At 52.5% G+C, this 23,267-nt stretch overlaps 10 protein-coding genes across 10 annotated transcripts; 6 read left to right on the forward strand and 4 right to left on the reverse strand.

The window, feature by feature from the left end:
- Positions 1–647: 647 nt before the first annotated feature.
- Positions 648–2,098, forward strand: SNOG_07529 (hypothetical protein; the record flags this gene model as incomplete). Its single annotated transcript, XM_001797812.1, has 3 exons — positions 648–681; positions 862–1,580; positions 1,631–2,098. 3 exons carry the CDS (start codon positions 648–650, stop codon positions 2,096–2,098), a joined length of 1,221 nt encoding a protein of 406 aa, XP_001797864.1.
- Positions 2,099–3,525: 1,427 nt separating this feature from the next.
- On the forward strand, positions 3,526–5,121 carry SNOG_07530 (hypothetical protein; the record flags this gene model as incomplete). The annotated part of the gene is made up of 5 exons (XM_001797813.1): positions 3,526–3,596; positions 3,817–3,908; positions 3,962–4,334; positions 4,501–4,855; positions 4,908–5,121. The coding sequence occupies 5 exons, from the start codon at positions 3,526–3,528 to the stop codon at positions 4,980–4,982; spliced, it is 966 nt and encodes a 321-aa protein (XP_001797865.1). The 3' UTR covers positions 4,983–5,121.
- A 3,556-nt stretch (positions 5,122–8,677) lies between these two features.
- Positions 8,678–9,984, reverse strand: SNOG_07531 (hypothetical protein; the record flags this gene model as incomplete). The annotated part of the gene is made up of 2 exons (XM_001797814.1): positions 8,678–8,685; positions 8,844–9,984. The coding sequence occupies 2 exons, from the start codon at positions 9,982–9,984 to the stop codon at positions 8,678–8,680; spliced, it is 1,149 nt and encodes a 382-aa protein (XP_001797866.1).
- A 488-nt stretch (positions 9,985–10,472) lies between these two features.
- On the forward strand, positions 10,473–11,463 carry SNOG_07532 (hypothetical protein; the record flags this gene model as incomplete). The annotated part of the gene is made up of 2 exons (XM_001797815.1): positions 10,473–10,721; positions 10,779–11,463. The coding sequence occupies 2 exons, from the start codon at positions 10,473–10,475 to the stop codon at positions 11,208–11,210; spliced, it is 681 nt and encodes a 226-aa protein (XP_001797867.1). The 3' UTR covers positions 11,211–11,463.
- Positions 11,464–11,525: 62 nt separating this feature from the next.
- Positions 11,526–12,832, reverse strand: SNOG_07533 (hypothetical protein; the record flags this gene model as incomplete). Its single annotated transcript, XM_001797816.1, has 3 exons — positions 11,526–12,092; positions 12,150–12,718; positions 12,785–12,832. 3 exons carry the CDS (start codon positions 12,830–12,832, stop codon positions 11,702–11,704), a joined length of 1,008 nt encoding a protein of 335 aa, XP_001797868.1. The 3' UTR covers positions 11,526–11,701.
- A 1,378-nt stretch (positions 12,833–14,210) lies between these two features.
- On the forward strand, positions 14,211–15,043 carry SNOG_07534 (hypothetical protein; the record flags this gene model as incomplete). The annotated part of the gene is made up of 2 exons (XM_001797817.1): positions 14,211–14,342; positions 14,390–15,043. 2 exons carry the CDS (start codon positions 14,211–14,213, stop codon positions 15,041–15,043), a joined length of 786 nt encoding a protein of 261 aa, XP_001797869.1.
- A 693-nt stretch (positions 15,044–15,736) lies between these two features.
- On the forward strand, positions 15,737–16,817 carry SNOG_07535 (hypothetical protein). Its single transcript, XM_001797818.1, has 3 exons — positions 15,737–16,256; positions 16,330–16,497; positions 16,549–16,817. Exons 1-3 carry the CDS (start codon positions 15,801–15,803, stop codon positions 16,642–16,644), a joined length of 720 nt encoding a protein of 239 aa, XP_001797870.1. The 5' UTR covers positions 15,737–15,800; the 3' UTR covers positions 16,645–16,817.
- Positions 16,818–16,980: 163 nt separating this feature from the next.
- On the reverse strand, positions 16,981–19,855 carry SNOG_07536 (hypothetical protein; the record flags this gene model as incomplete). The annotated part of the gene is made up of 3 exons (XM_001797819.1): positions 16,981–17,008; positions 17,106–18,333; positions 18,508–19,855. The coding sequence occupies 3 exons, from the start codon at positions 19,853–19,855 to the stop codon at positions 16,981–16,983; spliced, it is 2,604 nt and encodes an 867-aa protein (XP_001797871.1).
- An 824-nt stretch (positions 19,856–20,679) lies between these two features.
- Positions 20,680–21,369, forward strand: SNOG_07537 (hypothetical protein; the record flags this gene model as incomplete). Its single annotated transcript, XM_001797820.1, has 1 exon — positions 20,680–21,369. One exon carries the CDS (start codon positions 20,680–20,682, stop codon positions 21,367–21,369), a length of 690 nt encoding a protein of 229 aa, XP_001797872.1.
- Positions 21,370–21,385: 16 nt separating this feature from the next.
- SNOG_07538 (hypothetical protein) lies at positions 21,386–21,833 on the reverse strand (the record flags this gene model as incomplete). The annotated part of the gene is made up of 2 exons (XM_001797821.1): positions 21,386–21,659; positions 21,712–21,833. The coding sequence occupies 2 exons, from the start codon at positions 21,831–21,833 to the stop codon at positions 21,386–21,388; spliced, it is 396 nt and encodes a 131-aa protein (XP_001797873.1).
- Positions 21,834–23,267: the final 1,434 nt, after the last annotated feature.

A 23,267-nucleotide genomic window follows, 5' to 3' on the forward strand; every position in this document is an offset into this window, starting at 1 on the left:
CGTAGCAGGGGACCTCCTCGCTCCTTGCAGCTCGCGATTCCACGTTAGTCGAGCCACACTTAAATCCCTCCATTGCCTTTCGCCGTCTCATGCAGGGAACGCCTTCAGGTTTGAGATGCCAGTCTTCCGAGTCTCATAACCTTGCACTTCAGACAGTGACCCACGGCATCCTCAAACGCCTACCATGAATCACATCGCCAATTGCATGAGGCCTGACGGCGAGAGGACCCCCAATTATATAACTCAAGAAACATCCTTCTTCAGGATGAGCGTAAGTGCTCCCGCTACTCATACCTGACATGAGTTACCACCTACCCCGCCGTTCACGCTCACTGAGGGAACTCCAGGCCACCGAAGATACCATCACATCATCCAATGCCGACTTGACTAAGAGCCCTTCATTGGCAAACCTCAACCAGCCTACCACCTTGTCCTCCTCGCGGTACCAACTCTGGCCATCTTCAAGAAGCCCACAAGGTCAAATCAGAAATAACTCATCATTCGACAAGCTTTCCGCCCTGTCTGTCGGGCGCTCTTCTACTTCATTAAGTGACACTGCTGTGCTACCAGAAAGTGTGCCATTCTGGCAACGCACAAGTGCATTAGCAAGGCGTCGAAAGGTCAGCGTACCAGAGCTTGGCAACACCATGACTACTGTGCAGGAAATGGCTGTTGATTCACGTGAGTTCAGTCTGTCTTGACATCTTCACACTGGCTAACACATCCAAGCTACAATTCCAGGCAGACCGCCGCTTCGCCAGTTGTCATATGAGGCTTTCGGTCATGAGAGATCTTGCAGCGCACCGGGCACTAACTGGCGAGCTGGTCCATTTGGCGATGCAATGGTTTCCTGCGTTACAGGTCCCTCTCCTGGCACCTCTTCACAGCAAACCACTCCTGCTTTCTCGGATACCCCAAAGGCTTCTGCAAAGCCATTGTCTCCCATTCTCAGTCCTATTACGAGCCCTAAGCCACTCCTAAAGGTTGACACCACCAATTTTGGAGGTGATCTAGAGCTGCCACCACAGGTGCCTCCAAAGTCACCCACTGTCGAACGCAAAGGCTCACCCACCCCTCTTGTACTCAACTCAAAGGCCAGCAGAACACAGCTCATGACGCCAGCCTCTGTGACATCAGGTGGAAACACACCTCTCAGCGCAGCCGACACTCGACGATCTCCTAATGCCATCCCACTACCCACTCCACCTACCACATTCATCAACCCATTCAGCACAGCTTCACCGGCATCGAGCCGAGGCTCGCCGCGAGTCGAGAGGAGGGACCCAATATTAGCAGTATCCTCCTCACACAACAGGAACATGTCAGAATCGTCCGTCATGGATCGAGGTCGACCATCGCGACGAAACAGTAGTAAGCGGCAAAGGGATAGGGCCATGTCAGAGGCACAGAATGCTGAACCGCCGACACCAGACCCATGGCAGCTACCCCACGGCATGCGTGTGCCTGAGGCATCCAGACGTATGAGCGACGCGGACAAGTCACTACTCCACAAACAAGCCTACGACCAGGCCGGCAATTTCGAAGTTTTGAACAAGCGCGATGTTGCCTCCTTGTCCAGAGTAAGAACATCTACTCATGCTTTGATTTTGCAAATTCTGACCTATTCCAGGAACTCAGAGCTCTCGACGAAAGATGCGACTACCTTCGCAAGACCTATAAGTCTCTGCGAGCAGGTCGACAGAAGCTGCATGGCCGCATGATCTCCTACCTTAGACGAGGAGAGACCGTCATCTTTTCTCGCGAATCACTTCTTAAACAAGAGGAAGCCCTAGCTGAGCTGGACGTCTCGATCGATGAATTCATCCTGAAGCTGGAGCAAGCGGAGAACCGACGCCTTCGACTTCGACAAAAACTTCTCGAGCACGTTGCAGCAGCCATTGTTCTTAACCCGAGTGCTGCACGCGAAGACATTGCACAGACTACACCTCCCCGCAGCCCGACCAAGGTCGCAGTCAGCCCTTCCGCGGGTGACCGCAAAACCACCGAGTCAATTAAGATCTACGCTGATGGTCACGTTTTGAACCTCTTCTCCGACATTGAGAAGGCAATTGGCAAGATGTGCGAGCAGACTTGTTAGGACCCACCTGATTCTTCATCATTACAACACGACATCACACCAGCGCCCTATGTGCCGCTACATTAATCCTCTCACCTTGAAGCGTTTTAGACACATTTCCTTTCCTTTTTACGGCCTTTGGACATTTGCTTTTCCGGGCTTCCCTTCTCTACTAGTAGCCTCGGCTTCATTCCTTCTTCATCCTTTTGATTGTTTTATATCGGGAGGACCATTACTTTCCTGTCCTGATTTGTACCCAAAATACCCAGGTTGTTTTAGCACATCACTTCAGTACATGGCGTCTCCTTCCATATTTGTTGGGCGATGGCGATCCTCGAGAGGGGAATCGTTTCATGTCCCCAGGATTGACGAGAGACGAGGGGCAGCAGGATGGCATTGTGGCGCATCACGGTACGGCGATACGACCTGCAGGGGTCGACGAATCAAGAAATGACATTCCAAGCCAAACTTCCCGACCGTTCCAATATTAAGTCATGTGTGGCGCGCTGAACTCCGACCAGCCTTCCCATGTCACAGTGCATGTGGCTCTCCATGAATAGTGCCAATCCACTGATTGCCAGATATCGCCACGCCTTCCGTTGTCTCAGTTTCGCGAAAGCGGCAGCGACGGCAAGGCTTGCTGGAGATCAGACTCGGGCAAAACCTCTCTGCGTGACAGATACAAGTCTGGTGGAGCTGGGCGGTAAGTTCCTTTTGCAGGCTGCAACGTGACAAAAGTCATTGTGCATGCCAAAGAGTGGGGCTAAGCGTATCATTGTATATTACCTCTGCTATAGTCTGTTTCAACGGCAACGGGTCGCCTGCAGCAGGACCCGTTGAAACTATTCCTTGGTGGGGCTCACAAGTAATTGGCAAGCTAACTCGAAACCTGCCCGGCTGCATGAACTCTCTGTTCCGACGGAACACTTGCTTAGATGAGAATGCTCGAGCTATTGCACAGAGGAAAAACAATCATTAGCTTCTTGTCGCCTTGCGGAGATACACGTGAGCACTGTCGTCATTTAGCATTTCCGACCGCGGGAGTATCAAACAGGCTGTACACATCCGGGCAGCCGCATCACAGGCGACTTCATCACAGGCGACTTTATCACAGGCGATGCGCAACGGGCTCGACCCTGAGCGGCCGGAGATTGCTGAAGTTGCGCAACCGTTGGCGATAAAGTTCGGCTTGGAGGATCGGTACAGATTTGAAGTATCTAGTTAGTCACTATCGCTGCGCTGCGGCTGCAAGCGTGAACGAGCAAATTTGAGGTTCAGCCCCTGCCCGCGGTTTGGACTCGACCGGACACTTCGAGTGGCTGCGTTCTCGCTCGGCGCCACCTTTCTCCGCATGCGGCTCAGAGGTCCGTGCCCGTGAATCGCGAAAAAGCTGCACCTTTTCGGCCTCCCAGTGATATGACGATACCTCCACATTTTCTCGCACCACCATGGCAACCAACAGTATCAAGTTGCTCACCGGCAACAGCTACCCGGAGCTGGCCAGCAAAGTGGCCGACAGGTAAGTCATGTCTTTTTTTGGAATCCTTGATTTCTGTCACCTCATCCGGCACATGTACCGTTCCTGAGTGAGAACTGGTCGTCGCACTTATATTGCGCTGCCAGAATACATCCCACGCAAATCTTCTTTATCTTTCACGGCCGTAAGGTCAAGCATCGAGAGCGTCATCTAGATTAGATACGCGGCTCAAGTCTGTGACGACACTAACAACACACGGCAGACTGGGAATCGAACTCACGAAGATTCTCGTGCTCCAATACTCGAACCAGGAGACTTCTGTTACCATCGGAGAGTCTGTCCGAGACGAAGATGGTAGGCTTCATGGCGTGCTCCCACTTCGAGGCCAAGCTCAGCTTACCTTGTAGTCTTCATTTTGCAATCCACTCCTCCGGGGGACATCAACGACGCTCTCATGGAGCTTCTGATCATGATCAACGCTTGCAAGACGGCATCTGCACGCCGTATAACTGCTGTGATTCCGAACTTCCCGTACGCCCGGCAAGACAAGAAAGACAAATCTCGCGCGCCGATCACTGCCAAGCTCATGGCCAACATGCTGCAAGTAGCAGGATGCAACCATGTAATCACGATGGACCTTCACGCCAGTCAAATCCAAGGCTTCTTCAACGTCCCGGTGGATAATCTTTATGCAGAGCCAAGTACGCTACGATGGATTCGCGAAAATCTTGATGTCAAGGACTGCGTTATCGTTAGTCCTGACGCAGGAGGAGCTAAGAGGTAAGAGAGTTCAATAATTTGACATTTCGTTCTCGAAGCATGTTGGTCGCAGTATGCGCCACTTCCCAGTGGAGACCCTCGACGACTGTTTGCGCTATGGTCTAGGGTCGGAGTCGCCCTCCGTCACTTTTTCTTCGATCAACTTGCTGAACTAACACTCGCGTAGAGCAACTTCAATTGCTGATGGCTTAAACCTTGGGTTCGCGCTCATACACAAGGAGCGAACGCGACCCAATGAAGTTTCCAGAATGGTGCTAGTTGGAGATGTTAAGGGCAAGACGGCCATACTGGTTGATGATATGGCTGACACCTGTGGTACGCTTGTCAAGGCCGCCGATGTGCTGATTGCAGAAGGCGCTAAAGATGTGCTCGCCATTGTCACACACGGCATACTGAGCGGAAACGCGATCGAAGCACTCAATGGCAGCAAGCTGAAGAAGATCGTCGTCACCAATACTGTTCCTCACGAGGACAAGAAGGAGCTGTGTGATCGTATCGAGACCATCGATATTAGCCCAACTGTGAGTCGATTGTAGATCTTTCACTGTCTCTACTCTAGCTAACTAGGCACAGCTTGCCGAAGCCTGCAGGAGGACACATAACGGCGAGAGCGTGTCTTTCCTTTTCAAGCACGCACCAGTCGATTAGACTATGTCTCTTTTGCACTAAGCAACACTGTTTGCCGATGTATCACCGGCGTATGGGAGTTAAGGAGCGAAACCAGCATCTGCTACATTTTCATACATATCATTTGATATTAGGAAAGCCGATGGTGAATCTGATCTCCATCTCTGCAAGGTGCGGAAGCACTGTAGTGAAGCTACTGCTGCACCACGTGGTCGTGCCACACATGCATTAGTGGTTTCTGTGTGGATAGAGTACAACCTTTCGCTAAAGCTTTGGCAGGTTACGGAATCCGCTGTCAGCCTGCATCCCGTGTGATCGAGGCAGCCACTTTTTGCTTGCTAGGACCTGAATTGATGTGTGTCCTGTACTACTCACTAGCCACATGCTCTAGGGCACCATAGTCAAACTCTATCATGGCGTCAAACCGGTCACCACGAACTCAATTACCTCGCGTAACCATTACGATCTGCCATGCGCCCTGATCACTTGCGCAATCCTATCACTTGCGACATTTCTCTCGTCCGGATCACCATTGTACCGTGGACCGCCCGAGCGTATCTACAGAAAGAAGACCATTATTAGCAGCTTAGCCAATTTCAGCTACACTATTGCAAAGCTCGGACCTTTGAGATCCGCGAACGGGCGGTGTGTTCACGACGCGAGTAATGACCATGGCGGCCCCGTTGAACATACGTTCACCAAAGATGCTCGAAGCCGCAGCATGCTCCGAGTTGAACCCGCACTTTGTGATTGGCGATCCTCTCATGGGATGCAATTCGGAATCTAGCATCAGGAATTTCCCCCTACGGCTAGTCCGCTGTTTCCGAATCTATTGCTTAGATGCATATGCGGATCCAAAGATCACCCAGGGTCTGCTCCATCTCCTCCACACTCTACCCATACGTGCAGCCATGCCTGCAGGTTACTATTTTTGCACTGCGACACGGAATACGACCGCAAACACCGGCGAGGTATCACATCTGAGTGCTTTGAAATATGCAGAGTCACCAATGACCGTCGAGTAGGAACTGACCAAGCTTCCCTCAGCTGACCAAGCTTCCGCAGCTCCCGCTGATCATTCGAGTCAGAATCCAGGATTGTGAACACCGAGATGCAGCAGCTCAACTTGATTGCTCGCTTGTGGGATTTTGCTATGACCTGTGATTTACGATCTGGCATATCGCTGACTCCGCACTGGCCATTTGAATTGCAGCGTCTTCTTCGCCAAACCTACTCCGCCGGCACCATCCGCCGAACAGTGAGACTGGACTCGGAGGATTATTGAAAATCATTCATCATCCATCACGAACTACAACAATACCAAAACCCACGATCCAACAGCCAAAAGTATCTCAAGACACTCAACGCATATCGAGACGCGGCCAGTAAGCCGAAACCGTGGCTGCAAGTATCCGAATCTGTGCGTTCTCCTCATGTGCGGCGCTGCTTCGGCAAACTCAGGATCAATACATCCTCGCGAGAAAGACCCCCCCATCTCAGGGTCTTTCGTACCCTGGAAGAAGATCCAGATCTTCACACTAACATCTTAGTTACCTGCGTGATCATGTCGCACATCATACCTTACGCAGTCAGTCGATTTAGAGTTTGCGGGTCCGGGAGTCGGCGCGATTGAACGGAACTTTTGGGGGATGTTCCTCGTAACGAAACATGGTTCTGCAGCGATTATGCAGGGTAAGTGAGGATGCTCGGAATAGGGTTGGAAGATATCGCGTGAGAGGGGTCTGGCCCGGTGAAGATGATGGATGGCCCTTTGTCTAAGAAGGGTTGGGGTCTTGCCGGAAGGTTTGTGTGACAAGGGGCTGCACAGCACCCCTTGAGAGATGGATTGACTCCTCGCGTGAAGAGTCTGGATGCAGATCCTGTCTGGCAGGAAGTGGTCTGCCGTGGGATTCGGGCTTCCGTTCGAAAAGTTTGCAGAGGAGTATCGATTGCCTTCACAACCGAGCCATATGTTTTAGCTTGAGGTGGTTTCATGGTTATCTGACGCTCAGTTGAAATTGGTCATACTTCGATGCAGTAACAATTAGTTGTAACTTCATTCTTGGAGTGACACACCAGCCGGGAGCTGTTCAGCTGCTCCATGCGCCATGACAGACTGCAGATTGACAAGGTTACGTCCATTCTACACTGTACACTATACACTATACACTTCACACTTTTCAATTCTGAGTTTCTCGCTGCAAATACTGGCTAGATCATCTATTTGTCTCCCACAATTGCAGCAGATTGCTACTAGCTACGATCATACTATCCCGCTCCTTGTACATTCTACTCGGTCCATTGCCACAAGAACTTTTACTCTCATATCCCCAAAACGCCACACCACGACATCATCAGTTGCATCACCCAGACGCTCTTCTCGTTCACGTGCCTTCTTCCAGCCATCACCCTAGGACGTAGTACACTCTCCTAGTATCACTGCTCACGTTCTCTCAGCCTAAATACATACATAATAGTAGCTACGACAGAAACAAGCAATTCAAGCCACTGCCGCCCTGAGAAAGCTCTTCTGCAACCCTTGTGTATATCCACACAGCACACCACCCCATCTGCTCCCGCGCGAAACTGTGCGTCCCATCGATGCACGCAAATCCCGACACCTATCCCCAAACAGCACACAACAAGGAGAGCGGTGTGCAGTAAACACGACGCACACTGTACCACGTATATCGCACGTCGGAAAACAGGGCATGCATCCCCAGTCCATAAGCACACCTACAACACGAAGAAGCAAAAGCCAGCGACCAAGTCTTCGGGTCCGTAGCACCAATATACGGAATAAAGCACAAGTAGGACGGCACGTAGATTGATCGCCAGATCGTGCAACACCAGGGCATCGACCGGGCTCACGGGTACGTGTTATTCATGCGCTCCGTGTCCTTGGGTCGAGCGTGTGGGTGTGCGACAGTCGGGATAATATACGTTGCTTGGCGGCGCTTAGGGTGATATTATCGTGGTATGTATAATACGCTTTGTGACGGTGGGGTGTGAGACTGTTGTGTACTGCGCTGTTTGTGATGAGGTGGGTGGTGTGTACCCTAGGAATGGATGGGTGGGAGGGGGTCTTTACATCGGCTTCCAGGGATTGGGGGCAGGGGTGCGGCCTTGTAGAAGAGTGAATTCTAGTCAGGGTAGTGTATATTCGTGTTCGACGAAGAACTGGTGGGTTAGTTGTTGGGATCCGTGGCTCTTGGTCGTGATACTGCAGGTGGGAAGTGATGCAAAAAGCAACCATGTGAGAGCCATGCTCGAGAACGATGTGCTCGCGCTGCGGGAAGAAGACGAAGAAATAGACATGGAAAGTCCCTCGTGCTGCAATGCAGCTCCAATGCGGCGGTGAAGATAAATCGCCCTATCGATTCTGCCTGTCAGAGCCAGTTTATAGCCCTGACTATCGCGAGAAGTCGTGCTGTTGATATACAATGTAGACGCGAGAAGTGATGTGATTTGGACCACGTTCTACACACTCGTCTCAGTCTACGACTGTCCCGCAAATAAACTCGCTCTTGCAGTTGCCGCAAACACAAAATCGCCTGCACATGTGTGCAAACGCTCAGAAAAACTTCTCCCTCATGACATGCGCACAACTTGATGCAAACGGTGCTTCCCCAATAACAACAACAATAACACCGCACCGCACTTCACATTTTGGATCTCTCAAAATCTATTTTTAAGTAGTACTTATAGTACAAACCTCAGAATTCTATAAAAAAGAGTTCGGTCGCCTCCTCTGCTAAAGTGGTTCGTAGGTACGCCTCATGGCTTGCTTTGAGAAATGTGACCGTCTTCCTTTTTTGACTTTTTAATGTGAGTGGGTTCGGTTTCTGGTTGATGGTAGAGAGTACTTTTTGCTTCAATTACTTTTGATCTGATCAGCAAACAAATGCTCACTGCTCTGTCCTCGACTCTCAAGTACAAATGCCATGCCAAGAGAGTGCTTTCCACCCACGCCGTAGCTCATTCCATCTTCATGATTGTATTCTCCGCGATCCGTCCAGAACGTGTGGCCCTCGAACAGTCTCTTTGCAGTCCGATAGACTGTTGCTTTTGTTGGGATTAAGCTGTCGTTCTTGTCCATGGTTGCATTCACTTGTATGCGTCCACTGGCATGGCCGATCGTAATTGCGTCTTGCATGACAGGTGCTGTCGCCAGAATTTGTTCGACTATAGTGCCAGGAATGCGAGCAGCTACGGCTGTGGTCAACGCTGCAGTGAGTGGGATCGCACGATGTGGCTGTCCGTCAGAGATGAAGCGGACGACGAGATCTGTCTGGGAAGACTCTAGCGTTTGACCCGAGAGTACTACATGTCTCGAAGACCTGGAAACGAGGCCAATTTTGGGCACTGTGCGCGGCGTTGCATCTTCGGTTGCGGTGATTCCCATGGCTACTGCGGCTGCTCTGCGGATGCAGTCTAGTTGGTCAAGCTTCTCTGGTAGCTTATTGAAGTCGTTGGGCAGGATGGTGCCGTCGACACCGATATCTTCTGCGCGGATGAAGATCGCGGGATTGGCGCCGTCGACACACGATACCTCGTAGCCCGCAACGGTGTCGACTTTGTTACCAGTCGGAAGCACCTTGCCCGTCTTGCTGCCATAAGGGTGTTTGAAGTCGAGTTTGATCTGTGATCCGGGACCGGTCACGCCGTCGATAATATAGTCTCCCGCAACTGCGGCCTGGCCATTTACAACCTCGAACGTCGAGTCAATTATCTTTTCCGTGTTCGTATTTCTGAATTTGACGGTGACGTTTCCGTCTCCCTGATCATACACTTGCGGTGGAAGTAAGCCGGCATTGTACGCATAAGGTCCGATGGCAGCACTCATGTTGCCGCAGTTGCCTGCTACATCAACCTCGTTGTTCTCAATGCCCAGTCCAACGAAAGTGTAATCGACATCTAGAGCTAGCTCTTCCTTAACATCCCAAGACTTGTCTTCTATCATGCGCTTGCCATATGGTTCGACTAGACATATCTTGCTAAGACTTGAAATGCCAGCGCCCATACCATCTAGTTGCCGCCCGTATGGATCGCCACTTCCCATAATTTGACGAAATATGCTTGGCCATTTTACACGCTCTCCTGGTAGATGTTTTGGCTGGATCATTACGGCTCTTGATGTGCCTCCACGATAGTATGCCGCTTCAATCGGCTTCTGAAGCGGCATCGAGCGCGGACTGCCATTGTGCAACGAGCGTACAGCCTGTGGGCCAACACGAGGCACTGAAGAGATTGGTAGACGCATTGCGTCTCAAAAAGAGATCGGTTCACATTCTGTGTTGCAGCTGCAATCATTGAAGGACGACATCGGCATCTATACCGAGGCTGGACTGGACCCCGTTTTCTCGGCGCGCTGCACCAAAGCTCCGAAATTTTCTAAAAGAAGCTTCGAGGTCCAACACTACATCATCGCATCTCAGTCACCGCTAAGCCTGACCTTACCTTACTTTTGCCGCCCCAAGTCCGCATCTTGCTACCATTTCTTACATCACAATGCTGCAAAGAACAATGCTCCGCGCCTCAAGGCAACGCATCGCCGCCTTTGCGCCCCTCAGACAACCACTCGTGACCGCCCGAGTAGCCACCACACCCGCCCTCCGATGGTATTCCGACGCCCCGGCAGCCAAGGAAGGCGAGGCAGCTGAGAAGAAGGACGACGCCGCTGCTACACCCGCAAACGACGAGGCTTCAAAATTGAAGACCGAGATGGAGAAGAAGGACAAGGAAATCGTCGAGTTGAAGGTACACACATGCAACTCTACCCAGACCGGTAGAAGGTTTCTAACAACGCTTGTGTAGGACAAATACCTCCGCTCCGTCGCCGACTTCCGCAACCTGCAAGAGCGCACAAAGCGCGAAACACAAGCCGCAAAGGACTTTGCCATCCAGCGCTTCGCCCGCGACCTCGTCGAGAGCGTCGACAACCTCGACCGCGCGCTGGGCACCGTGCCCGCGGACAAGCTCAAGCCGGAGGACGGAAACGCCGATTTGATCGCGCTGCATGATGGCATCAAGATGACGGATAGCATCCTGATCAGCACGCTGAAGAAACACGGCCTCGAGCGCTTCGACCCCAGTGATGCGGGTGAGAAGTTCAACCCGAATGTGCACGAGGCCGTGTTCCAGGCGCCGCAGCCGGACAAGGAGGATGGAATTTGCTTCCACACGCAGCAGAAGGGATTCCTGCTCAACGGGCGGGTGTTGAAGGCCGGCCAAGGTTGGCGTGGTTAAGAACGCTTAAGAATACTACACAGTAAATCTCTCTGCTGTGATTGCATCTGTACGAATATCTGCGGGGAACCTGGGAATGGCGGGGCATGAGCCGGCGTTTTGTTCGAATTTTTGTGGATCGTGTATATATATTCACCCTCTCACGCATCATGGAAAAAAGTTGCTGCTGGCTGGATACTGTAATAGTAGTCATGACGAAACGGTACAAGGACGAGCATGTAGAGCCAGAGAGTAGACGTGCAATACGAAGCCAAATGAGCTCTACGTAATGTGCTTCACTGCTCCTTCCTAGTTGTGAATTCGTTTTTGTCCTGCCTCCCTTCGTCAAATTGAGCTTCAATTTGGTAATTGTTCGGTTACTCCATTATTGTTCAAGGTCATTCGGAATACGCTGCTTTGTCCAGCGGCTCTTGTATCGACGCCTCCACCTTTTGAACGCCAGCCCATGCAATGTTTTACAAGCCAAAGCTTCCTTTGAGATCGCCGATTGACTACCAGCTGTTACCGTATGGCGTAGCTCCATACGGCGTCGTACCGCCCTGCGCCGCACCGCCAGCACCACCCCACGCACTTGCTCCGCCATAGCCAGGCGTAGTGTAGCCACCGTCTGCACCAGGATAGCCCGCCCCATTCATTGTTGGACTCTGTGCGCCACCAAGGTCCATGCTGTCTGGGTCGCCACTGTCGCCATGTAGTTCCTTGATGACGGAGGCAAGCTTTTGCTGAAGTGTCTCGATGCCTTTCGTGACAATCTGATCCGGATCGAGGCCGCCGACAGTCTCAACGTCGTAGAAGAAGCGTTCCGGGACGGCTTTGTGGTCGAATTCTGTGTCCGGCAGTTCAGGGCCGCCGTCGAGGTTAATGCGTTCTTCGTCCTTGGGCCTAGAAAGTCACGGTGAGCGAAGCGCTCTGAAACCACAGTCAAATCTGGGAACTTACCATTCTGCGGCAGCATTTTCCTCAAACCAGTAGTCCAGGTGGTGCAGCTTGTTCGCTGGATCGTACTCGAACCCTATGGCGCTCGCAGAGGGTGCCCATTTCGCATGCTCCTTGGCGATACCCTTCTTCGCGATACATCGCATGTTTATTGCCTGTCCTCTCCGTAGCTTCACGATACAGCTGCCTGTGCCTTCCGAGTCTGTGATGACCGGTCGTCCCACTTCGTCATTCGGCCGGTTGCTCTCGATGACCAAATCGCGCGCAAACACCTTCATGATCTCACTTCCCGTGCATTTCGCGTTCAGCGAGAGCACTACCGCACAGTTGTCGCAGTATCCTTCACAATCACAGTCGCGCGCGTAGAGCAGATCGTCTACGCCCCTTGACGAAAGTGGAATCAGACCAAGGCGATGACATACGAACTCGTCGGCGAGCACTGAGGTGTTGTCGAGGACTTCGACGACATCGATGGCTAGTGTAGGAATCTCAGCCAGCATAACCCGCCGCAGCGAGTTGGCCGTCTCGAGGTTGAAGTTTTGGACGATGAAGTTGGCGCGTTGGCTGTTGGCCTGAGCATAGCTTTGTTAGTATACAAGTCACTCGGGCGCGCAGAGCCAACAAAGCGGGCGGTGTACCTCTAGGAAGCGCACGTTGATTGCGCCGCCTTCTGGGTCGTAATCCATCGCGTGTCGGCTGTTGAGGGTTGCGGGCTGTGTGGGTGTGACTTCGCTAGGAGGGCCGCCGTGCTAGGGCGATCGCGTTGGGAGGCGGAGAGGGACGTGTTGGCGGGTACGTGAGCTGGAGGTGGAGACAGGCGACAATTCCAGAAGTTCTTTGAGAGGAAGCTCTCTGGAGTTGTCGATACAAGCTAGGACAGAAGCGGCGTGGGGGATTTGCGCCACAGCACCCATCAGCCACACCCTCCCACTTTTACTCTCACTGGTCAGTAGAGTCTATGCTCGCTAACATATGTCTGGCAAGAAACTTGAAGATCTCAGTATGTTATGATAGTCAGTGAGATATAATTTGGCCTCATACAAGCATCTGAGCGAACACTTGTTCATAGCAGAGCGCCTTAAGTGGTTGTCAGGCCACTCCCACCAGAATTCTGGACATGCAATCACTAAGCGTCATGCTGTCTACACAGAATGTGAGACAGCCACGAGCTATGGCACGATCACCACCTACAGTCAGCCTTGCCTTGCCCGCATTGAATGCGCAGGTTGCGTGTGGTATAGTTGATCGTCTGGCCAAGCAAGCGCACCAAGCTTTCCGCGTACCATAGACTAAAGCTGCAGGCTCCTGAAGCAGACAGGCGGGCTTGACACACCACTACGGCTGATGACACGAACGCTGCGGACAGGATATGGATGGGTGCGCCTTGGCGAAGTCGCGATATGCTGACTCACATGAGGATCTAGTCGTGCGCAGCGCAGTTGGCGCTTCTGCGCCCAAGACACTATCGAAGGGAGACATTAGAGGAATGGGACCGCAGTACGGAGACGCTGGTGATGCAGCCGAGGCGGGCATACAGCGGCCGGAGTGGGTGCGTGCTGTACAACATGTAACCAGGATGTGTCGACCTGGCTACATACCAAGACCTGTCAATGCTGAAGCATTATCGTCATGGAAGCATCTGGATGATTGTTGACAATTTCTCGACGAGGCTGAGTTGCAGCAGCAGTCATGCGTCATCAAGGCGCATACCGTGACCTCCTTTTCATTGTGGGCACGTTATCCGCCACGGCCCGGCATCTGTTGAAGGCACTGTTCGCTGTGTTGTTAAAGAGAAGGCAGTGCAAAATGCCGAGGTGGCCAGAGTTCGAGACAGTCTGGGACTTGCATGCACGCGTTGGGCGAGTCGGAGAAACTGGACTTGGCACGCCGATATGATGCACTGCCCCAAAGATTCGCTCTCTTGCGGAAGCTCTCGCGCTATATGCCGTGGGCAGGCGAACTTGATATAAGACAACGTCTGTCTCTTGTTCTTCACTAACTTCAACCACGTACGCAAGCAACTTAACACTCAGCATACTCTTGCACACAGAAACCATCTCAAACATGCAGGTCGCCGTACCATCACCACAACGCTCACGAGCATCATCGCGGAGCAAGTCGCCACTATCTCTCGACCTCTCAGACCTCCCACCACTGGTTGAGCCGTCACCTCCTTCAAACACCCTCATAATTACAGTAAGTCTGACTTGGAATAGTTCCGTGAACCTAGCTAACATTCTCAGAACCTCCTCGCGCCAGAGATCTTCCACATCACCACCCTCACAGAGCTCCGCGAGACGATCGACCAGCATGGAAAGATTCACACCTGGGCACCACTCAAGTCTTTCCGCCGAATTGTGGTCTCCTTCTTCGACATCGAATCGGCCATCCAGATACGGCAAACCCTCGATGGTTCACAAATCATGGGCTACCGGGTGCGCGTTTACTTCGGCATGAACACGCCTCTGAACCCCTCGGATCAGCACCTTCCTCTGCCCAAGTCTGACCGCCTTTTCTTCATTTCGCCGCCGCCGTCACCACCCATGGGCTGGGAAATGAAGGAGGAAGATGCACCAAACAAGATTGTGCACCCAGAAGATCTCGCAGCAGCGCTGGCTCGTTTGCATGCACACCCCCACAACGATGCGCTCTCACCTGTAGACTCAGACTTCAGCCCAATCGGACGGAGGCGGACAGGCAGCACGACGATCGTGTACCACCCTGAGGACCACGGCGACTCGCTCACCTTGCCGGCCATCGCAGTGGAGGACACCACCGAGACACCTGGCTCCTTGACACCAGATTGTATGGGAGGTGTTGAGGGACCCATTCAGTCACAGAAGGCCCAGGGCAAGACACTCAGCACTGCACGTCCGCCGCTTGAGTTCATGAACTAAGATATACGAGGTCGATTTCTTTCTTCTTTTCATTGTAAAAGCATTACATTTCATAGTATTGGGTTGGCATGCAATGGCGTTGGTGGTAACTCTCTCTCGTAGAGCGGGATCGTGTTTTGGGAATAGGATGAGGGAGGACACATTGTTCTGGCGGAGGCATATTTCATGGCTGAACATTTTATGGGCCATGATATGAGCATGAACGATAAATTCAAATATGATTGACACCAACTTCATCGACCTTATGAGTGATTTACTTATCTGAATGGAGAGAATTGAGTGGACGTATGTGGGAGAGTGGCCAGCAATTCCATGGCTGGTTCAGTCTCACCATTGGGTGACCTTGGAGCTCGAGTCTTCGGCGAATCAGCTCGTCTTGATTTACGGGGGTCTGGTTGCATGACAGATCGCGAGCTCTCGTGACAACAATCTCTAGTCCCAGCCGTATTGTGGTCTCTTAGTAGGATCATTGTTAGTCGGGACGCGACACACATAGGTTTCCACCGTTACTGCAAGTCCTTAAAAACATTTGATCGGTGAATCAAGCAAGATTAGACAGAAGATGAGTTGGTGTTGTCCACGGGTCGCAGCTTCCAAGTTGGGGTCAGAAATGGCACGTGACCTCCCTTGCGCTAGCGCCTGCACAAGCGAGCCCGCACTACTGATCGAATTCGACCTTCAGCCAAATTTCTCCTCTGAACTCGACCACTACTAACGTTGCAGCACAACACACGTCCGTCTCGACGCCGCCGTCAAGATGAAGCTCAACGTTTCCTACCCCAACAATGGCACCCAGAAGCTGATCGAGATCGAAGATGAGCGCAAGCTCCGCGTCTTCATGGACCGTCGCATGGGACACGAGGTTCCTGGAGACTCTGTCGGCGACGAGTTCAAGGGCTACGTTCTCAGGATCACCGGCGGCAACGACAAGCAGGGTTTCCCGATGAAGCAGGGTGTTATGCACCCCACCCGTGTCCGTCTGCTCCTCGCTGACGGCCACTCCTGCTACCGCCCCCGTCGCACCGGCGAGCGCAAGAGGAAGTCTGTCCGCGGTTGCATCGTCGGCATGGACCTCTCTGTCCTTGCGCTGAGCATCGTCAAGAAGGGCGACAACGACATCCCCGGTCTCACCGACGTTGTCCACCCCAAGCGCCTCGGTCCCAAGCGTGCCACCAAGATCCGCCGCTTCTTCGGTCTCAGCAAGGAAGATGATGTGAGTTTTCTCATAGCTTCTTCGCCAATCCTTTTCTATGCAAAGGGTTGAGTCTGACGACCATTTTCTATAGGTTCGCAAGTTCGTCATCCGCCGTGAAGTCACCGGCAAGAAGGAGGGCGCAAAGCCCTACACCAAGGCTCCCAAGATCCAGCGTCTGGTCACTCCCCAGCGTCTCCAGCACAAGCGCCACCGCATCGCACTCAAGCGCCGCCGCGCGGAAGCCTCCAAGGATGCTGCCGTACGTTGCACCTATACCATACATTGAAGATGGATACTGATGACATGGCAGAACGAGTACGCTCAGATCCTCCAGAAGCGTCTTGGCCAGGCCAAGGCTGCTCACGACGAGGCCCGCAAGAGGAGGGCTTCTTCCATGAGGCATTAGGAGAAGGTCTTTACGAAGGCATGATAGGGTCGTGGAATGATTACTTTGGCGTCGGCATGAAAAACAGTGTGGGCTCCTGTATCTGAACGAAAACTTCGGGATTCTAGGCATAGGCGCTTCATACCACTGACTGCATAAGGCAGTTGTCTCTTTGCAATAAAGCAATTGCATCTTCACGGCCCCGACCCACTGCAAATGTGCTGTATGCACTTCATCCTCGTCCCATAGTACTTGCGTTGCCCGTGACTTTCATCTCTTTTGCACGAAAGCACTCTGCTTCATCACATGGTGACCACGTTCTGAAACCAATATCACTGGGTGTTACTCAAAGAATACCTACCTTCCCTGATTCCCCACCTTAATTCTGAACCACAATAGCATACCTGCGAGATACCCATACAATCCCATCAGAAAAAATAGCTGCCTCCCAAGCAACCCTGCTGTTCCACATCCAAACGTACCCTGCTACGCCAGCGTTGCCTCGCTTGTCACCCCAGATCTCATGGAAGCGGATCGCCATGTCGCTCGCCGCAACCACGATACATCCTTCTTCCCTCCTCGCCGTACTACCATCTCGACCATCGTCATTTGTAGGTGGACTCGTCGGACCGCCAGGATATGCCACCGCGCACAAGGCTCGATTCTCGTCCCACCACGGCACCGAGACGACTTGCTCGCAGCTCGGCCAAGCGAAAACGGCGATACGATATGGATGCTCGGGCTGTGCGAATCCGAAAGTCGCTGCAATCTCGCGTCGTGTTTGAGACCACACGAGACTTGTGACTTGGGCAGCACAGTCAATGGTCGCGAGACAGGTGCCGGATCTTGTGTGATAGAAGTGGATACACCGGTCGTTTGACCCGCCTCCGACAGCAAGTAACCCGCGCTGCCACGGGCAGAATGCCATGGCCTTGACAGCTGCGTTGAGGGTCCACGTGTGCCGTGCGGTCGTGTGTTGCAAGTGAAGGACAGGGCCAGAACGATCGGCGACGGTATAGATGGCTTCACCACTTGGACCTTGGCGCACATCGAGGTCGACTGGTGGATTCCCGCTATTGCTTTCGACACGCAATACTTTTTTAGTTTCAAAAAGGAAACAGTTGTTGTCGTTGCCACCACTGGCGAACAACTCGCCGTCGGCAGCCCAAGCAAGTCCGCAGATTTGCTGAGTGTGGATGACCATGCGTGCAAGTAGTGTCATTGCACCATGCCAGCCAAACAGGGCACTCTGGTCCTCGGACGGCCATTCAATGCTGTAAAAGTAAATATGTCCGACCTCATCCCCGATGATCAGCTCTTCTGTGGTCACGGTCATTGCCCGATCACGAAGTGACGGACGTTGAATGGTTGTGGGTCGCCACGAGACACATGATACTGGTTTCGGCTGAATAGCATCGAAGCGTGGTTCAGAATCAAATGGACTCCAGAGAGTTATTCGACCGTCAGCTCGCCCAACAGCGAGAATGGCTTGACCACCCTGTGCAGAAGAGAAGTCCAGTGATGTGACATGCCGTACATCTAGAACAGACCCTGTTGGAATGGCATTGAGAGACTGGGGAGTATCTACGCCGGATCTTTCAGACCACAGGTGCACAAAATTCCCTAGACCAACAGCGAGACATTTGGCAGTAGTGGAATAGGCAAGCAAGGTGCAGTAATAATCGTCTCGTAGCTGAGGAGCATCTAGCACTGTACACAAGCATTAGCATTTCATGGACGAAGAGGCTAAGCAACATATCTGAACGGCAAAATGGGCACTGGTCTTTGTAGGCCTTGTCGAGACTGTCGTGGAGCTTTATTGTATAGTCAGCAAGACCCAGAAGTATACTATTGATGCGCAAGTTGACAAACTCAAAATGACACCATCCTTGATCCAAGCACCATCACGCCAGGCAGGTTTAGCATGTTTTGCCATTTCATTTTGCATGGACTTGCACATTGCAGTGGGCAACGGGGAGTGTTGTAAGATGCGGTCCGTCTGGTCGACGTCAAGTGCTAGGGCAAGACGGCGCTCGTACGCTGCGAGTTCGGCCTCAGGATCTGCACGGTTGAGGAAGGTGGATGTATAGAGTGGCGCGTTGGTACCGCTCCCTAACACGCCGTTTCTGCCAGTCGAAACTGCAGTTACCGTGTCGCTTACAGCAGATGGCCCTCCTACGTTCCAGACAGCACCAGCGCTAATTTGGCGGGCGCCAGTCGTTTGAAAATTGCGCCTTTGGAGTAGACTAGTGTTCCTCCGCCGTGCACTGACTCTTCGGTTGAGAAGAGAGTGTGCTTCTCTGAGGCCATTCAGCTCGTCGTTCAAACGTCCGCTCCTACGCAGTCTTCGACTGAAAGGATCCACAGTTGGTCGGCTACCACGATCCGCTTGGTCCGCCTCCCTACGCTGGTCGGGCTTGTTCAATTCGAAGCTTTCGCGCGTAACAGCGGGCGGACGACGACATGCAATGTAGCGGTCCGGCGTGAATGCTTGACCTCTGCGAGGCGATTGCGACAGGCCACCACGTATTGCCCATTGACTTGGTCTCAAAGGTGAGCTTGACGAGCGATGAGGCAAACGACGTAGATTTGTCATGGACAGGCTCTGTTTGTCCGTGATGTCTTTGATTGTAATATGCGGTGCTTGACTTTGCAGGGACGGAATGACCACGTCTTGATCATGATTGAACGAGCATGGTCTAGTCGCCTCCGCCGTAATGCTATCTGATACGGTCCGATATGAGGTTCTGCGTATTGGTTCTAGCCATCGTTCTGTGTTCGGAGCAACAGGGTCTGCTACGCTGAAGACTTCAGAGTTCTCGTGGGGATGTAGGATTGAACTGGGCGATGAAAGAGAGTTCATACGAGCGGACGTCGAAGAGCTAGGCGATGACGATCGGCTGATATAGGAGCGTGTGCACCGCTTGGTAGGTGAATCATTGTCAGCAGTTATCGGGATTGATCTATCCGTAGTACGAGGCAGCTCTGGAACGGTAAGAGCGCCAAGATGGAAAGTAGACTTTGACTTCGTAGGAGAAGCCGGAGGAGTGAAGAAAGGAGATTGTTCATCGGCACAGATATTGCGAGAGAGTAAACAGCTGCGGATCTTGCGAGGAGACCCTGGAGTTCTAGGTGAGAACCAGCCCTCGGTGTCGACCGTCTTCGAGGGTGACAGAGGCGGAGTGACGAAACCAGAACGATATGAAGATGTTTCATCATCACTATCGCTCATGATGGCTTGCTCTCGAGATTAGTGGTGAGCCGGGAAAAGCTTCAGCACATGTCGAGCCGCGCAAGTGTCAACGACTCGAATAGGAGCGGAGACGTGTGGTGATAGAATCTGGTCGAACGTCTGCCGTGTCTGTTATTACTGCTGGGTTAGTATAGCAATGGAGAGTATGATCATCTAGGGTGTGTGAAGCGTAGGATACGTGCAGGTGTGTTGGTGTGTCGACCTTCCTCGGCGAATGACGTGCAGGAAGTGACGCGACGCGTAGTGGGGCAATGTTTCTCCGATGCTGCAGGTACAGCGTTGGGTAGTGACAAACCACGACACTAAAGCTGCGACCATGGCAAGTGTAAGCATACGACTTTACGGTACACACACAGGGCCAGGAATGCTGATGTAGAGTAGCATGGTGTAGCGCGCGGCTCAGGTCCAGTGGTACGATCCGAAGAAGCGCGGCAAAAAGAGCTTCAGCAGATTGCTCAGTACAAAGATCTGGTGGATCTGGTAAACACAAAGGTAGCGTTGCTCGCTTTCAATTACATGCATGAGCTGATACTAATATCGTTCAGATCACGGAGAAGCAGTATACCGTTGAAGTACTCGGTCATGTCACGAAGCTATTAAACGAGAACCCCGAGTACTACACCATATGGAACCACCGGAGACGAGTGCTAAATGCCCTCCTATCAGCGGAAGATTCGCCACAGCCACCAGATGATCTTGTACAGGGCGACTTGCAGCTGACCTTCGGACTGCTGCGCAAGTTTCCCAAGTGCTATTGGATATGGAATCACAGAGACTGGCTTCTGCGCAGGGCAGAATCTGCCATGGGTGAAGAAGCTGCGTACAAGCTTTGGTCCGGTGAACTGCAATTGATCAACAAGATGTTGCACGCCGACAGCCGTAATTTTCATGCTTGGGGCTATAGGCGTTTCGTTGTCTCGCAAATCGAACGCCTGTCCACAGCTTCCGCAAACCAGACTTACAGCCTAGCCGAGTCAGAATTCGAGTACACAACCAAGCTGATCAAGACCAACCTGTCCAACTTCTCGGCCTGGCATAACCGCAGCCAACTCATTCCTGAGATCCTCAAAGAGCGCAATGCCGATGCGAAGGCACGCCGCATTTTCCTTGGCAAAGAGCTGTCCCTTATGTGCGAAGCCATCAACACCGATCCATTCGACCAGTCTATCTGGTTCTACCACCAGTATCTGCTGTCCACCTTATCACCATCCTGTCCACCACACCAACTTATTGTCCATGACCTGACCAACGGCGAGCGCCAGAAGTACTATGAGCATGAAATTGAATATATCAAGGAGATATTGGAGGACGAGTCGGACTGCAAGTGGATATACGAGGGCTTGCTGAGGCTAGCGGAGGCGTATATAGAGGTAGACGCAGGGACAGGTTCTGTGACTACGAGGGATATGGGCGCCTGGCTCGAGGAGTTGAAACGTCTAGATCCATTGCGACGGGGGCGCTGGGAGGATCTAGGACGGAGGCTGAATCTGTAAACATTCGTATACTTGTTCAGGGCTTGCCTGGCTTCGCCTCTGCGGGGCTCTGTGCTGGAGCTGATGTCTGATGTCCTTCTGGTGCCGCATTTTCCTTCGCGCCCTCCTTCCAGGCCCACAGCCCAATCATCGACGACCACGAAGACGTTGCTTCTGAAGATGAAGCTTTTGCGTCTTCTTTCACTACTTCTTGCTGCACGGGTATTTGATGAGGCGATGGAGGCGGAATTGTGGTCGACGGTATAGGTGTACGACTTTGGCCGGTCAAAGCAGCATGAGCGGCGACTTCGCTAATGAGAGTGTGAGTGATGGAGTGAAAGGGATTTACCGGAGCGTGTATACCGTTCATATTCCTCTTGAAGCCTCTTCCGCCTTTGCTCCTTCAACTCCTCTCCAAACGTAGCAACACTAATTGAGACTCCCGCAACTACCGCTAGAGCGAGTGGCAATATTCGGCCTGCCATCTTGTGACTTTGACTCAACGTGCACTCTCAATTGTGCAGTAAGTGTTGGGGTGAGGTGTATGACATAATTGAGAACACAGAAAAGTCGTCGGCGCACTTCCGCTCCATTTCGCGCTAGTAGGCTGCACGGGTCGACGCGTCAAGCCTTCGAGCATATGCGGTCAACCAACAACCTCACCCCGCCACCATCGTACTGTACACCGACATGCAGACGCGGCCAAATGTCCAAATGGCGCCAGAAAGGATTTGTCCAGGACTCGGATGAGGAGGAGGAAGACTCTCAGCTCGAGAGCCAGGGTTCGAAGCGAGATGCTTCCTTGAATCGACGCGTCGAGCGCGTCGATGGTTCTGCCTCACAGGGAGAAGAAGCGGACAGTGTGGAAAATGATTCCATAAGGGCAACAGAAACTAGAGAGCAGGAGACGAACGGGGACTCAATTTCTTTGCAAGGGACGGGCAAAGTTGAACACGCAAGTCCAGCAACAAGACGTCTCTCGCCCAGCCGACCCACAGCTTCTCCATTGACGCCTGCCGCAACGTACCACTCCACAAGGGAACCGACAGACAGCCCCGATCCTCTACAAGGTTCACCAAGTCCAAGGCCTCAGAAGCACCGCCGAGTTGCTCCGTCGCAATTGTTAGAGGCACCACTCTTGGACGATACCTTTCCACCATTAGGAGCACAACAGCAAGACAATGCTCTGAGATCTCCACATGTACAAAGCAGACTTGTAACTGAAGTGAACAGTCCCACGCCAAATGATACCAGGACAGACAGGCCTCCCAACATTCTGGACGCATTTGGGGTCGAGCCACTATCGGAAGACTCCGACGATGAGCCTCTCTCGGATCCACCCAGCGACTTGGAGTCTCCAGAACCTGGTTTTCTGGTACCTCAGCCTCATCGTAGGACTGCCGTTCAGGTCGTCATACCAAGTTCCACTGCATTGCAGAGGCACCTTTACGAGGAGGAGGCGAGACGCGAATTCCGCCAGCGCAAGCCTATTCAATTACATCCTTACGCTCTAGAGGGTGAGCTGTACCGGAGGGAAGTTCAGAGTAGAGGGTTGAAACCGGTACCTAGGCCGAGGTCTCCTGAGCAAAGAGTAGCGCCACAAAATACAGAGACACAAGAGAAGGACTTTGACCCGAATGCAACACCTGACAGTAGCCCGCCTGAAGTTGAAATACCGGTGTCTACGCCCGCGCCACGTAAGCCTCGAGCAGACAAGTCCGATATAAGTTCAACTAGACGCCCCGTCTCCGACCTAACACGACGCAAGCTACCTGCAACTCAGCTCCATCTTCCAAATGCGACCAAGAGGAGGAGACTCAACGTTAGCTCGACACAAGCTGCAGCCGCCCCAACAAACATATTTGACGATGAGGCTGCACGTCACGACATCTGGTCAATCCCACCAAATTCACCACCTT

The sequence above is a fragment of the Parastagonospora nodorum genome, assembly GCF_000146915.1.
Source record: "Parastagonospora nodorum SN15 chromosome Unknown scaffold_11, whole genome shotgun sequence".
NCBI classification, from domain to species: domain Eukaryota; kingdom Fungi; phylum Ascomycota; class Dothideomycetes; order Pleosporales; family Phaeosphaeriaceae; genus Parastagonospora; species Parastagonospora nodorum.

Excerpts from the sequence above, each read along its gene's own strand:
- SNOG_07535 (XM_001797818.1), top strand. The coding sequence starts at position 15,801 with ATGAAGCTCAACGTTTCCTACCCCAACAATGGCACCCAGAAGCTGATC. Across the intron at positions 16,257-16,329 it reads GTCTCAGCAAGGAAGATGAT|GTTCGCAAGTTCGTCATCCG; the intron begins GTGAGTTTTCTC and ends CATTTTCTATAG. Across the intron at positions 16,498-16,548 it reads AAGCCTCCAAGGATGCTGCC|AACGAGTACGCTCAGATCCT; the intron begins GTACGTTGCACC and ends ATGACATGGCAG.